The 14,190-nt window shown below is 36.9% G+C and overlaps 2 protein-coding genes across 2 annotated transcripts; both read left to right on the forward strand.

Annotated features, from left to right (window-relative positions):
• Positions 1-407: 407 nt before the first annotated feature.
• Positions 408-1,337, forward strand: LOC130040207 (olfactory receptor 14J1-like). The gene has a single exon (XM_056132218.1). The coding sequence runs from the start codon at positions 408-410 to the stop codon at positions 1,335-1,337; it is 930 nt and encodes a 309-aa protein (XP_055988193.1).
• A 5,059-nt stretch (positions 1,338-6,396) lies between these two features.
• LOC130040208 (olfactory receptor 14J1-like) lies at positions 6,397-7,317 on the forward strand. The gene has a single exon (XM_056132219.1). It carries the CDS (start codon positions 6,397-6,399, stop codon positions 7,315-7,317), a length of 921 nt encoding a protein of 306 aa, XP_055988194.1.
• The last annotated feature ends 6,873 nt before the right edge of the window (positions 7,318-14,190 follow it).

The raw sequence follows: 14,190 nt of genomic DNA on the forward strand, positions 1-14,190 counted from the left end.
TACTTAAGAACTTCATAGTTCTCTTGTATTTTATTAAATAAAAAATTATTATAAATGATACTGCTTATTAAGCAATAGAATTGCACACATAATTTTATTTTCAGAACAAATTTCAAGCTTTTCTTTAGCCATTTTTAACTAAGATATATATATTATCATATTAATTGATAGGATTTTGGTAAGCTGATGATCACGGTAATATCATTGCTATTTTTACATCATTATTTGTTAGGCACTCTCTCATACTTATCATTTTTGTATTTATGAAGAAAAATATTTATAGTTAGATATTAATTTATTCCTTTGTTTAATTCACCATTGTTTTACAACTCTAGAGAATTTGGGAATACTGCATCCATGCAAAACTGTGAATTGCAACCAACATCCGTAAGAAGTAAATTAAGACTATGGCTAATTTCACAAGTGGGTTTCTCCTCATAGGATTTTCTACCAAGCCTGAGCTAGAAATCTTCTATGCTTCCCTGTTTTTCTTTCTGTACTTGTTGGCTTTAGCTGGCAACATGCTCATCATCACCACCACTTCCCTGGATGACAGTCTCCAGTCCCCCATGTACTTCTTCCTGAAGCATCTCTCCTTGTTGGATCTCTGCTACATTTCTGTGACTGTCCCAAGATTCATTTACAACTCTTTCTTGCAGAGTGGAAACATTTCCTTCTGGGAATGCGTTTTTCAGTGCTTTGTTTTCACTCTCTGTGCGGGTGCTGAGCTGGCCATGCTCACGCTGATGTCCTATGACCGCTATGTGGCCATCTGCCTGCCTCTGCGCTATGAAATCATCATGGACATCAGAACCTGTGTCCATGGAGTCATCAGCGTTTGGGTCAGTGGGGCCATCTCTGGAATCATGCATACGGCAGCTACTTTCTCCATCCACTTCTGTGGTCCCCGTGTCATTCACCAGTTTTTCTGTGATATCCCCCAGATCCTGAAACTCTCCTGTTCTAATGACTATGTCTATGAGGTCGGTGTGACTGTCTTCCTGGTTTTGGTAGCTTTTCTTTGTTTTACCTTCATTGGATTCTCCTACATGCACATATTTTCTTCGGTACTGAGGATGCCATCTGCTGAGGGCAGAGCTAAGGCCTTTTCCACTTGCCTTCCCCACCTCGCTGTTGTCTTACTATTCCTTTCTACAGCTTCCTTTGAGCACTTCAAATCTCATTCAGACTCTCCAACTGTGTCAGACATTCTGTTCACTATTATGTATACAGTAGTTCCACCAACTTTCAATCCAATGATCTACAGCCTGAGAAATAAAGCTGTAAAGTTAGCAGTAAGAAAGGTTTTTTTGAGAAATAAACCATATCTGTGTTGATGACATTTACGTATTCTTTGTTGGGAATTTCAAAGTCTATGCACAATCTTGACATAATCTATTAGGAAATGTCAGTAAAATTAAAAATGATCACAGTGGACATTTGAATGGGAATATTGTGTTTATATGCAGTTGGGTAATGAAATATCATAATTACCTATATTAAATTTGCAAATACAACAATTTAAGATTCCCTCATTGAATTTTGAGAGTGATAGAAATGAAATTTTTGTTAACTTAAAACCAGTCAGGTTAGTGACTCATGATTTGTATGTCAAGGTGACATGAAAATGTGCATGAGACTTGTTTATTTTCAAAAAGTTCTGCTGTACTCTTAGATATTACACGTTGTTTAAAAACTGATTAAATCCCCCTGTCAATCAGCATTCATTGGTTTTTTTGAGTTCCACTAATGCTTTTCAATTTCTTTGAGCTTAAGTTCACATACATTAACGCAAATCTTGTAATGCCTCATAATCTCCCTTACTTTACCATTTCAGATGTAGCGAACCACTTTGCCACTCATGAGGAAGAGACGTTTTAAGTAATAATCAGTATAATTCTCATATATACCAGTTTCAAATGGGCAAATCAAATGAAAGAAGAAAAAATATATATATAAATAAAATTTTCTTTAAGAGACTCATTGCTAAAAATGGAAAAATCATTCACAAACAAGGAAAAGTTACTTATTTACACTTAACTATTTTAAAGTGGAAATCTTCATACATGTATTTATCAGCATATAAAATTAGGAAAGAAAATGAGCATACCAAAAGTTTGCTTTCAAAGTAGAAGAAAATGTTTTGCATAGAGTGCATAGGCAAAAATGATAGAAAAGAAACTATCATAAATGATATAAAGGAAATATGTAGCATTTACCTTACATATAGTCTTCAAGGTCTGGAGTGATAGCACAGTGAGAAGGGCATTTGCCTTGCATGCAGTCGGCCTGGCCGAGCTGGGTTCGATTCCTCTGCCCCTCTCGGAGAGCCCAGCAAGCTACCGAGAGTATCTCGCCTGCACAGCAAAGCCTGGCAAGCTCCCCGTGACGTGTTCGATATGCCAAACACAATAACAACAAGTCTCACAATGGAGACGTTACTGGGCCCACTCGAGCAAATCGATGAACAACCGGAGGACCGTGACCATGATAGTCTTCAAAATATCTATTCTGTCCATTTATTCATACTTGAAGGACACCATAAATCACCAATATACATGATAAAACTTAAAGCAATTCTCCCCTAACAATACATTCCAATAATTTTGTTTGAAATCAAAATAAAAGTGGATTTATGTATGTAAGAAACAACCACAATAGAATATTCTAGTGGGGTGTACATGTAATATATATAATCTATATATATCTATATATCTATATATTTATATATAGATATATATATATATAGAGAGAGAGAGAGAAAGAGTTAGATTTGCACCTTTTTAGGACTTTCTACTTATGATTTGCATCCTTTAAGTCATTGGAAGATAGCATGTTCTGGGGCTTTTGCTGTAGAATGTTGGTTCATTTCATTCACTGAAAAGTCACTGTGATAGGATCAATTTCCTGAAAATTTTACCAACAACTCGTCAGGAATGGGAGGAGAATGTAGATGTTAGAGTTTTTTTGCTTCAGAATTGAAGTGTTCGTACTTACAATATCAGACTCAATTTTTTATCATAACTTTCTTCCTCTGTCTTTCCACATTGGGGGTTACTGTAGGAACTTTATATATCCTTACACATTTTAGATTCAGTTTTATACTGAAACATATATACTAAGTTTATGGTTTGAATTGAAATGAATCAAGTAGAGGAGAATTGTGTCTTCGATACATAATGTCTCCCAATGGTCACCAGGATTCTATCTTGCATAGATTTAAATCTTTACTTTGTTTTCATCAAGCAGAGCCATAGCTTTATCCCAGCTGTAACGCTCATGCATATCTTCAATATGAGGCCTTGTATTCAGTCCTTGGCTTTAAAGAACAGCAAAACAATGAACCCCAAATGAAGAAAACATAACTGTCCATGAATGGTACGTATTTTCAGTGTAATGGAGTGTACAACAAATTTTTGGTAGATTTAGTTCCGTATCTCTAATTCTAAATGACTCTGCTTTTGTGCCAGTATTTGGAAACGACATTAATTTTTCTTTATTTACCTTAAATTTATTCACAGAGCTTTTCTCTTCTACTTTCCAATAAACTTTCCACGTTCTAAAAAATACTGATTAATTATAATGTTTTCACTATGTATATGAAGTGAAGTGTGAACTGTGAACTAGAGAGGGAGAAGTAATTTGAACTAGAGTCACATAACCGTAAAATGTGAAAGTAGAATATGATGGTACAATGTTGCACTGCAGAATTATAATCCTAATATTTACCCCAGCCAGAGATATCAGAATTCTCTTCAATTTAGTGGAAATCTGGATCCTATGCCTATACCAGTACATGAAAAAAAAATTTATGCAGAGATATTTTTCATAATGCTTTCCTTTTTGGTTGCAATATGTTAGTATTTACCCCTTTACATAGTAGATCACCAATAATCACAATATATTCAGACTGAATTAACATCCTGCTCATTTAGCAGATTTAATTAAATTAATATTTCAAGTTCCTGAACCTATAATATAACAACAATGATCGTCCATAATTTTTTCACATGTGCATAAAACTAAAACATCAAATAAGTATGTGTGATCACTATGTTAGATCAACTGATAAATACTCTACAAGAAAACTCATTATAATTGTAAGTGTGAGTTCCCTGGTTGTTTACAGAGTCCCCTATTCCCAAGGACCCAGGAGCTCTGCTCCATCAAGCAAATTTCAAACCTAACCTCTAGTGGCCAAAGTAGGATTGAAATGGACTCCTGTCTTTCTCTCCACAAGCCAGTTTTACTGAAAAGAGACAGATTGCAAATATCAGGACCGTAGGCTAAGTGTCAGCTGCCCACACTGACAATTTGTCCTAATGTTGGGGGAAGAATTTTCTGAATGTACTCTGGTGAGTTTCTTGATATTTTCGAAAGAAAAATTACACAGATTAATCAAAATCCCATCAATGGCTGCGGTGCAAACTTTTCAAAGAAATGTATGTGTTCAGGTTATTTTAATAAAAATGGGGAACTTGGAGGAGAGAAATAGAAAATATTTCCAAGTTTGCTGCATCAGTCTCAGACTTCAACCATTTTCCCAGTGCAATTCCTTGAGTGACCCATGTGAGAAAGATTCATCATACTGTGCTCTAAGCCAGTTATTACACCTCATCTGTAGAGTTAGCACTGAATGTTAAGACCAAGGTTCAGTGTCTAACTTACCTGTAAATTGTTGATCAAGATATATATGTCATTATTAACTTACCATTCAAATTTATTGTTTTGATTTCTGTGTTTATATATTCTGCAGTCTGTGCCATTTCCATTGTCATCTACTTATATAATTTAAAGTAATAAGGTACATAATATACTCCAGTATCAATAGTGTCATAATCTCATTTAAAGAAAAATGTCTCATAATCATAGTTTTTAAAGCTTTCTGAATTGATATAATGTAACAATTATTATTTGATTTATTTTACGATTAATCAATGGTTTTATGCACTGTTCTAATTTTGGTGAAATTTTAGTTTTTCAAATAATGATTATCCTGTAATTAATGGTAAATTCCTTTTGCTATAATTAAAATGCTTCCATCAATGCTAAAATGCTTTAACTATAGTTAAGCTCCTTTAACTCTAATCCTACTTTGTTTACATTAGTCACTATTTTCAGGACACATATAATTTGCTTTTTCCCAGAAGTTATACACAGATTTTACCATACTTTTATTTTTATATATTTTTATACATAAATGTTTCATATTTAATTTGTGAATCTTTGAGTGCAAAATCATATTTAGTAATTCTCTTACTTTTTGAAAAACTAAAGAATTTAAGTAAGTTATTTTTCAGGAATATGTCAGCTATAGAATTTACTTACAAACTACACCTGGGAAAGTTGTTATTTTGTCATTTTTAGTGGGCAATGAATAATATGCATTAGAACATCTGCTATTTTATTTTATATTAAAGATAATAACTTAAGTATATTATTGCTGTTACATAGATACTATCAATATACTGTTTATATTTTATTTTATGAAGGAAATATGTATGATTTTATTCTTCATCGTTTGCTTTGATTTACCATTAGTTTAAAGGGCTGTGTAATTTGGGGAGTGAGTGTTGCTCCTCTGTATATATATAAACTTTACACCAGCCACCAAAGATCACAGCAGGAAAGTGACTATCCTATCATTTCTTTCCAGCCATTTTCTTATTTCCTCAATCAATCACCAGCTTTTTCACTGAGTCTAAGTTAGTTTTGCTTTGCCAATTTGTTGTCTCTGCTTACTTATATTGCCCCTGAAAGTGAAACCATAATAATGGTATTCTCCTTCAGGAATAATATTTAACAAGAAAAGCAAGGTACTGGAAGCTTTTTCGTTCACATATAAAACAAAATTACAAAAATTGCATGAATAAATAGGATCTAGTTGTGGTTACATTATGAATAGATTGAAAGATTCATGAAAATATATACGAAGTCCAAACACGTGTAAGGATGTGTGTGGAACTGAATTAGGTAGTTTAGAGAAATAAAATGTCATTGCATAATAGAGTCCCATTAGTAAGAGTATACATTTTGAAATGTGAAAATTTGAAATCTTCCTCAATCAAAGTTTTAAAGTTTTTTATGCCATGTTTACAATAATGTTGACATTCATGTTTTAGGATTACAATATCACCACGCTGGTATTCTTTGAACTCAGAAAAGTCATACATGAACTCTACGTGATTATCAACATACTAAACTTCTATGTCAGTCTACACAAATCACATAATAAGTAGGTAGGATCTTGACTTGATTTATTTCAGTAGAGATAGCTTCTTATTCCACAGAGGTAGCTTAGATTACTAAATAGAGAAATTTTGTGCTCAAGAGTTTACATTTTGTCTTGCAGTCAGCATCAACCAGTGATTGAGAAGAATGACGGCTAATTTCAGTATGACTGGTTTTATTCTCATGGGGTTTTCAGCCAAGCCTGAACTGGAAATATTTTATGCCTCTCTGTTCTTAGTTTTATACTTGTTGGCCTTGATTGGCAATGTTGTCATTATCACCACAACTTCCCTGGATGACAGTCTCCAGTCCCCCATGTACTTCTTCCTGAAACATCTCTCCCTTTTGGATCTCTGCTATATTTCTGTCATCGTGCCGAGATTCATCTACGACTCTTATATGCATAGTGGAAATATTTCCCTCTGGGAATGCATATTGCAGTGCTTTGCCTTTGTTTCCTGCGCCTCTGCCGAACTGTGTATCCTCACAGTGATGTCCTATGATCGCTACGTGGCCATCTGCCTTCCACTGCGCTATGAAATCATCATGGATGTCAGAACCTGTGTCCATGGAGTTGTAGGTGTCTGGATTGGTGGGGTTATGTCTGGAGCCATGCATACAGCAGCCACTTTCTCCATCCACTTCTGTGGTCCCCATGTCATTCACCAGTTCTTCTGTGATGTCCCCCAGCTCGTGAAACTCTCCTGTAATAAGGAATTTCTCGGTGAGGTTGGTGTTGCTCTCTTCCTTGCTCTGCTGGCTTTTCTCTGTGTCATCTTTATTGGATTCTCCTACATGCACATATTCTCCTCTGTGCTTAGAATCTCCTCTGCTGAGGGCAGGGCAAAGGCCTTTTCCACTTGCCTCCCCCATCTCATTGTTGTTTTGTTATTTATTTCCACTGGTACTTTTGAGTTTTTAAAGCCGCACTCTGACTCTCCAACTGTTTCTGACATTTTGCTCACTATTCTTTATACAGTGGTACCCCCAATTTTTAATCCAGTGATCTATAGTCTGAGAAATAAAGCCATAAAACTAGCTATCAAAAAAGTTTTCCAAAGAAGAGAAGTATACCACTTATGTTGACTGTTTTGTTGTTTGGGAGATAAGTTCATAAAATGTATTTGTTATTGCTATGCCATGTTTTAGGATATGTCTATTTAACTCAATTTTGATGAAGTTATTTTTTTAATGATGTTGAGCTTTTGGGATGAATTATATAACATAGATAATAGCTCTTAGTGATTCTGTGCAACTTTTTTTTCTGCCAGTCAGTAGATTGCTTTTTATTTTAGTACATTTATTTCATAGTCAGAAACTTTTGTGTTTTGTGTTTGATGTAGTCCTGTTTGTTTAATTTTGCTTTGTTTTCTATGAAAATGGGGTCATACCAACAAAGACTTTTGGGATCAATAGTATGCAGAGCTCTGCCTATGATAATCAACACTTCTGAAGAAGTGTGTTCATCATCATTGACTGTCAGGGAACTGCAAATCAAAATCATCATGGGATATTTCCTCCTACCAAGGAGAACGATCTATATCAAAGTGGAGACAGTGAGCTATGGTGAAGATGTGGTGAAAAAGGAACCTTAATTCACTGCTATTGAGACTGTTGTCTGCTTCATACTCTTTGGAAGATGGTTTGGAGACCTCTCAGAAAATTGAGAATAGAGCTTCCATGACTGTGAAATTCCTGGGCATCTATTGCAAGAACACAGAAAGTTTAATTCTAAAGAACATTTGCACACCTATTTTCTCTGTGGCAATATTTACAAAAAACAAATAAGCCAAGAACCCAAGAACAGATGCATGGATGAATTATATGTTTATGTAATGTGTGTATATATATGTGCATGCATATATATACATACAATATTACTCAACTATGAGAAAAGACGAAATCCCACAGTTTGCTGAAAATAGCAGGGACTTGGAGGATGCTGTGGACCCACTGGAGGAAGTAAGAAAGAAAAGAATAAAAAATAGATAATATTGCTTTAAGTAGGGTATAATGAAACAAAGCAAGGGATTCTAAAATCCCAATCAGAAACAAATCCTGAGAGAATGTCCACAGAATTTGAATTGAGATTAAGGGATGTGAAGGAAAAGTGCCTTCACACTGGTTGAGAATGGTTGAGGGGCCTGGCACTTTGGTGGTGGAGATGGTTATAATAGCTCTGCAAGTATAAAACAATAACATCAACACTATTGTAAACTATAATACCTCGGGAGAAAATGGATTTGGAAAGATATATGGGACAATACTAACATAGTCAATCAAAAATTTAAATATAAATAATAACTCCTGATAAATAAAGTTGTATTAAAGGAAAACTGTTGCAATTATATGCTGTTTGAATAATAAGAATATTTTAAAAATATATCTACGTAAACATACTTTTATAAAAGGTAAAGGTAAAGGTAAAGGCCCTCCCGTTGATCATCGATTTGCTCGAGCGGGCCCAGTAATGTCTCCATTGGAGACTTTGTTGTTACTGTGTCTGGCATATCGAATACGTCACGGGGAGCTTGCCAGGCTCTGCCGTGCGAGTGAGATACTCTCGGTAGCTTGCCGGGCTCTCCGGGAGGGGCGGAGGAATCGAACTCGGGTCGGCCATGTTGGCTGCGTGCAAGGCAAACGCCCTACCAGCTGTGCTTTTATAAAAAGGGTTGATTAAAATGTTGACTCTAAGCCAGCTTTGAAATAAATAAAATTTATTTAAAGAAATAAAGACGTCAAAATAATTCATTGTTTTTCTGTTAGGATGATGGCAAGGAATACATAAAGGGTTCATTTTTCATTTTCTTAAATTACACTGGACTTTTCAACATCATAAATTGCAAGGTTTGATGAGAACATCCTAAGTTGTAGGACCCATTAGCCTTTCATTCCAAGTTCAGTAATGTTCTATCAACCTCCTTAGATTTTAATCACATATAATGAAGAAAACCTGAAGAAATCTTTCAGGCCATTTCTTTGACTGTTCAGATGCACTTGATTATTTTACCACCTTTTTTTGGTAACAGATATTTAATTAATAACCTTTTTAAATATTTAAGTAAGAACCTTTTTAAATGTATATTTTTAATGAATCACTATGAGATACAGTTACAGACTTACAAACTTTTGTGATTACATTGCAGTCATACAATGTTTGAGTACCCAGCCCTCCACCAGTGTCTATTCTCCACCACCAATGTTCCCAATATCACTCCCGCCACCAAGACCCCATCCCCCCGCCTGCCTCTGTGGCTGGCACATTCCTTTTTACTCTCTCTCTCTCCTTTTGGGTGTTATGGTACCCATAGTGTATTTGATATGCCAAACACAGTAACAAGCCTCACAATGTTACTGGGCCCACTCGAGCAAATTGATGAACTGGAGGTTTACAACATAAGTAGTAAGTGGCCATCGTGTTTGGCCTGTAGTCTACTTTTATCACATAACTCCAAACCCAAGCCAGTTAAATAATAATCTTTAAGGACTTCAAAGAACATGGTTTTACTTTTTGGCATGATAAAGTCAATAGAAAAGAGGTGTAATAATGGAGAAATAAAAATAATATTAAAGTGATCATATGCTAAGAGAGTGGATCCAAAATAAGTGGAAAGATACTGAAATACTTATATAAAAACACTTAAATGAAAATTTAATAAATATTTTTAGAATCAGATAAAATAAGGAGATGTAGAGCAAATGAATGAAAGGTCAGATTTAAGCAGGAAATATTTTTTTATATACAATGGACAATGTGATTTAAAGGGAAGATTAGCAGTTTCCTACTAATAGCTTTCCAAAGATCATTTTTATCTATTTCTTCATGATTTGAGGAATTGGAGAAAATGCTTAAAAGAACTTTGAGCATCTTTCAGAATTATTGTAAAGATACAAAAAATTAGGTTAGTCATGGGAAGGGGGGCTTTGTGGGCCGTCCCCCACGCCCCACCGAGGTCGCCAGCTGCCCCCCACGAGCGGCTCTCCAGCACGGCCACAGCCCCGGAGGCACAAGGACTTAGCACAGAGAACCAGCCGCTTGGAGCAGAAAAGCAAATGGACTATGTGTTAAACCGCACCACCAAGCCTGCCCGGAGGGGAAAGGGTGTTGACCGGCCCGCCCGCTCCTCTCTGGAAAGAAAGATGGCGGCCGCACGGGAGCCTTGTGGACAGCAGGTTTGAGCCAGGCTCGGCGGGAGCAGCGGGGACCTCATGGGAAGGGGGGCTTTGTGGGCCGTCCCCCAAGCCCCACCGAGGTCGCCAGCTGCCCCCCACAAGCGGCTCTCCGGCACGGCCACGACTCCAGGGCACAGAAACCAATCTCTTAACTATCTAACTTTTAATAGAAATTCTTCCAGGGTCAATAAGTAAAATAGCAGAAATTCAAAACCAACATATAATTCTTGAACCCAGCTGTAGAAAGCAAATCACTTCACAATGCTTTGTCAGCATGTCTGATTTTGGGGGGGGTAAACTCTAAATGTGGTGAATCTTTTATTGAAACAATGAATCTAATCAAAGCAGATAGAGTGTTAATTAGAATTCATCTACCTCACAGGGACGGGGAGGGGTGGGGGGTGGGGTTTTATTGGGGTTCTTCATGGTAAAAAATAAGTATTGGTAAAGGGAAATGTGTTTGATATTTACATGACTGAGACCTAAACCCGAAAGCTCTGTAACTTTTCCCACAGTGATTCAATAAATAAATAAATTATAAAAAAATTAGGTTAGAAGCCATAAAATTTTATTAAATATTTCTATATAAAATGAATTAAAACTTGAGTGTTCAATTAAAATACAAAATATTAATGGTAATTTTCCTTTGGCCTCCCAAATAGTACTCAGAAGTATTGGATAACATTGATTTGTTCTTGCTCCTCCTAGGGAGCTTAGGTTTATTGAGTTGCTCTCACCACAGTGCTCCCGAGGCAAACCCAAAATCCATCAGGTGCATCTGACCCTATATTGCTTTTCTCTTTCCTTTATGTCCTTTGCATGTTTTAGCAATGTATTTTTTGTATAGACACAGAAAGACAGTTCATGCTATGCTTTTGTAACATGGCAGTTACTTGACTACAAATAATATTTATTCCTGGTCATCCCTCATATTTACTTGACTTAAACCTCAGTTGCTCTTACTTGGTTACCCCTCAAAGGACGGTCCCAGCAAGGGACTTGAATGAACTCAGGTAAAACTGTAAGCTATCCTGGCATCGAAAAAAGAGGCTAAGTGCCATAAGAAGATAATAAGTTAAGAGCATGGTGATGAAACAAACTGTCATGATCCAAAAAGAAGTAATTGAATAAGGACCCTTCTGGGGTTAGGAAAGACTAATCTGTCTTCAGGACTGTGGTCTGGGATATTTAGCGAGATGTCCCCAGAAGAGACACCCTTTAAGCTTACTCTATCTCTAATTTATTCAAAATGACTAGAAATATTCATAATAAATAAATTGGAAGGGAGCGGGTTGAGTTTCCCTCCCCGCCCCGAGCAGAGCCCCACCAGCCAAAGACCTCCAGCACCAGCCACCACTATGCTGAGACCACTCGCCACATGCATGAAGGTACCGGGAGAGGAACAAAGGCATGCGTGTCCCCAGGCTGAGATCTTCAAGCCTGCTCGGATCGGGGCTGAGCATCCTCCACGCAGATCCTCCATCTTCCAGTAGGCAGGGGTCACACCCACCAACTGCCCCCCAACGCCGTGTAATCCCATCAATGGCCAAGACCCAGAGTCTATAAAACCCAGCTCCTAGAAGCGGGACATCTTATTATCTCATTCTTACTTCGGACAACCTAGCAGGCTACTGAATGTAACCTGCCCACACGCAGAGTCTGGCAAACTCCCCATGGTTTACCCAATATGCCAAATACCAGTAACAATGATGGGTCTCCTTCTCCTAACCCTGAAAGAGCCTCGAATGTGGCACTTTTTAAAATCTCAGGGGTAGGGCAAAGGAGATGTTACTGGTGCCTACTTGAGGCAATTGACAAACAACAGGATAATCGTGATTGTGATCATTATTTTTATAATATTTATAGTATGACTTTGGCATATTGAATATGTCACGGGTAGCTTGCCAGGCTTTGGCATGCGGGCTAGATACTCTCTGTAGCTTGCCAGTCTCTCTGAGAGGGGCGGAGGAATTGAACTTGGGTCGGCCATGTCAGCCACGTGCAAGGCAAACGCCCTACATGCTTGAGGAAATCCATGAACAACGGGAGGACAGTGACAGTGATAGTATGAGTAGGTTTCTATAAAAGTGATCACTTACAAAGGGAACATGCTGTTTTATATAATTAGTAATTTTTTCCCTGTGCATCATTTCTCTGTTTTATTTTATTTTTATTTATTTATTTAATTTTTGCTTTTTGGGTCATACCCGGCAATGCACAGTGGTTACTCCTGGCTTTGCACTTTATCCTGGCGGTGCTCGGGGGACCATATGGGATGCTGGGAATTGAACCCAGTTTGGTAGCTTACAAGACAAACGCCCTACCCGCTGTGCTATCACTTTAGCCCCAATTATTTATTTTTTAAAATGAATCACACTGATCCCCTTCCCCACTTCCTGCTGGTATTGAAAGCACTTTTCTTCTTTCTCTCTTTCCTCAACCTTTCTCTCTCTCTCTCTCCCCGTCCCTCTCTCTCTCTCTCTCGCTCGCTCTCCATTCCTCCTTTTGGGCCTTATGGTTTGAAATACAGTAAATAAACCATTGTCAGACATATCCTTTTACCTACTTTCAACACCCAGTTCTTGTCCAAAATTATCATTTTCAAGTATTATTGGCTAGACTTATTTTAAAGCACTCTTTGTTACTTCCTCATTCAGAGTAAAATTTTGTTGGGCTATGGTAGCAAAAATTGGGAGGTATATCTTTGCTTCCTTTTTTGCCACCAAGGAAGTTGATATTTTCCTGTATACATAAATATCACTAGAACCAAAATAACGCAATACTTTAGTTTATAATTAATCTTATTAATTAACTTAATTGCTTGCATTGGTTATGCTGGATATGAAATGCAAGTTACAAATTTTTTCAATAATTTGGTTTAAGGGACATAAATAAATGTAAAACCACAGTTAACAAAGTGTAATCACTAGATCAACTCAGCAGAAAAATACAGGAAAACAATATAATTGTGAAATTGGGCCCCAGGGTATTGACAAAGTAATCCCTGAGACCCAGGAGCTCTTCTCTTGCCAAAAGGTCACATAGCTTAACCTTTAATGGTCAAATAAAGATTTTAATGGGCTTATATTTTTCCTCTACACAGAATAATGTTTCATTGAAAGGGATGGATTGAACAGATTAGGACATTCGCTGAGACTCATCTCCTGACATTTCAGCTTGTCCCTGTGCAAAAGAAAGAAGTTTGTGCATAAGCTCTGGTGAGTTAAGTGTCCTGAGATTCAGTAAAGAAATATTGATGACCCCCTGTAAGTCAATGATATAAAAAAATATTTAATGAAGTATATGGGTTCATAGTTTTTAACTGAAATTGGAAATCAGGAAGAGATGATTATAATCCTCTTTCATTCCAGAAACACTTTGTGAGGAAAATTCTAACTTCAATTTATTTCCTTTCTATATGTAATCACCAATAATTATTGGCCACTCATTGGCCATTATAATATTGATTTCTAAAAGGTATAAAATTCTTTCTGCTTCAGCAATCCTCTCTAAATTATTCAAACAGTGTAAACAGGGATCCAAAATATATTTAAGATTTTATTTATTCCATTGTTACAGGATAATAAATTAGTTGGAGATAAGAAAATAGAATTGGAGAAATGAAACCGATAAAAGGCTGGAGCGATAGCACAGTGGGTAGGGCGTTCGCCTTACACGCGGCCAACATGGCTGACCTGAGTTCGATTCCTCCGCCCCTCTCGGAGAGCCCGGCAAGCTACCGAGAGTATTCGATATGCCAGACACAGTAACAACAAAGTCTCCAAT

Source organism: Sorex fumeus, unplaced genomic scaffold (genome assembly GCF_029834395.1).
Source record: "Sorex fumeus unplaced genomic scaffold, SorFum_2.1 ptg000094l, whole genome shotgun sequence".
In the NCBI taxonomy this organism is placed as follows: domain Eukaryota; kingdom Metazoa; phylum Chordata; class Mammalia; order Eulipotyphla; family Soricidae; genus Sorex; species Sorex fumeus.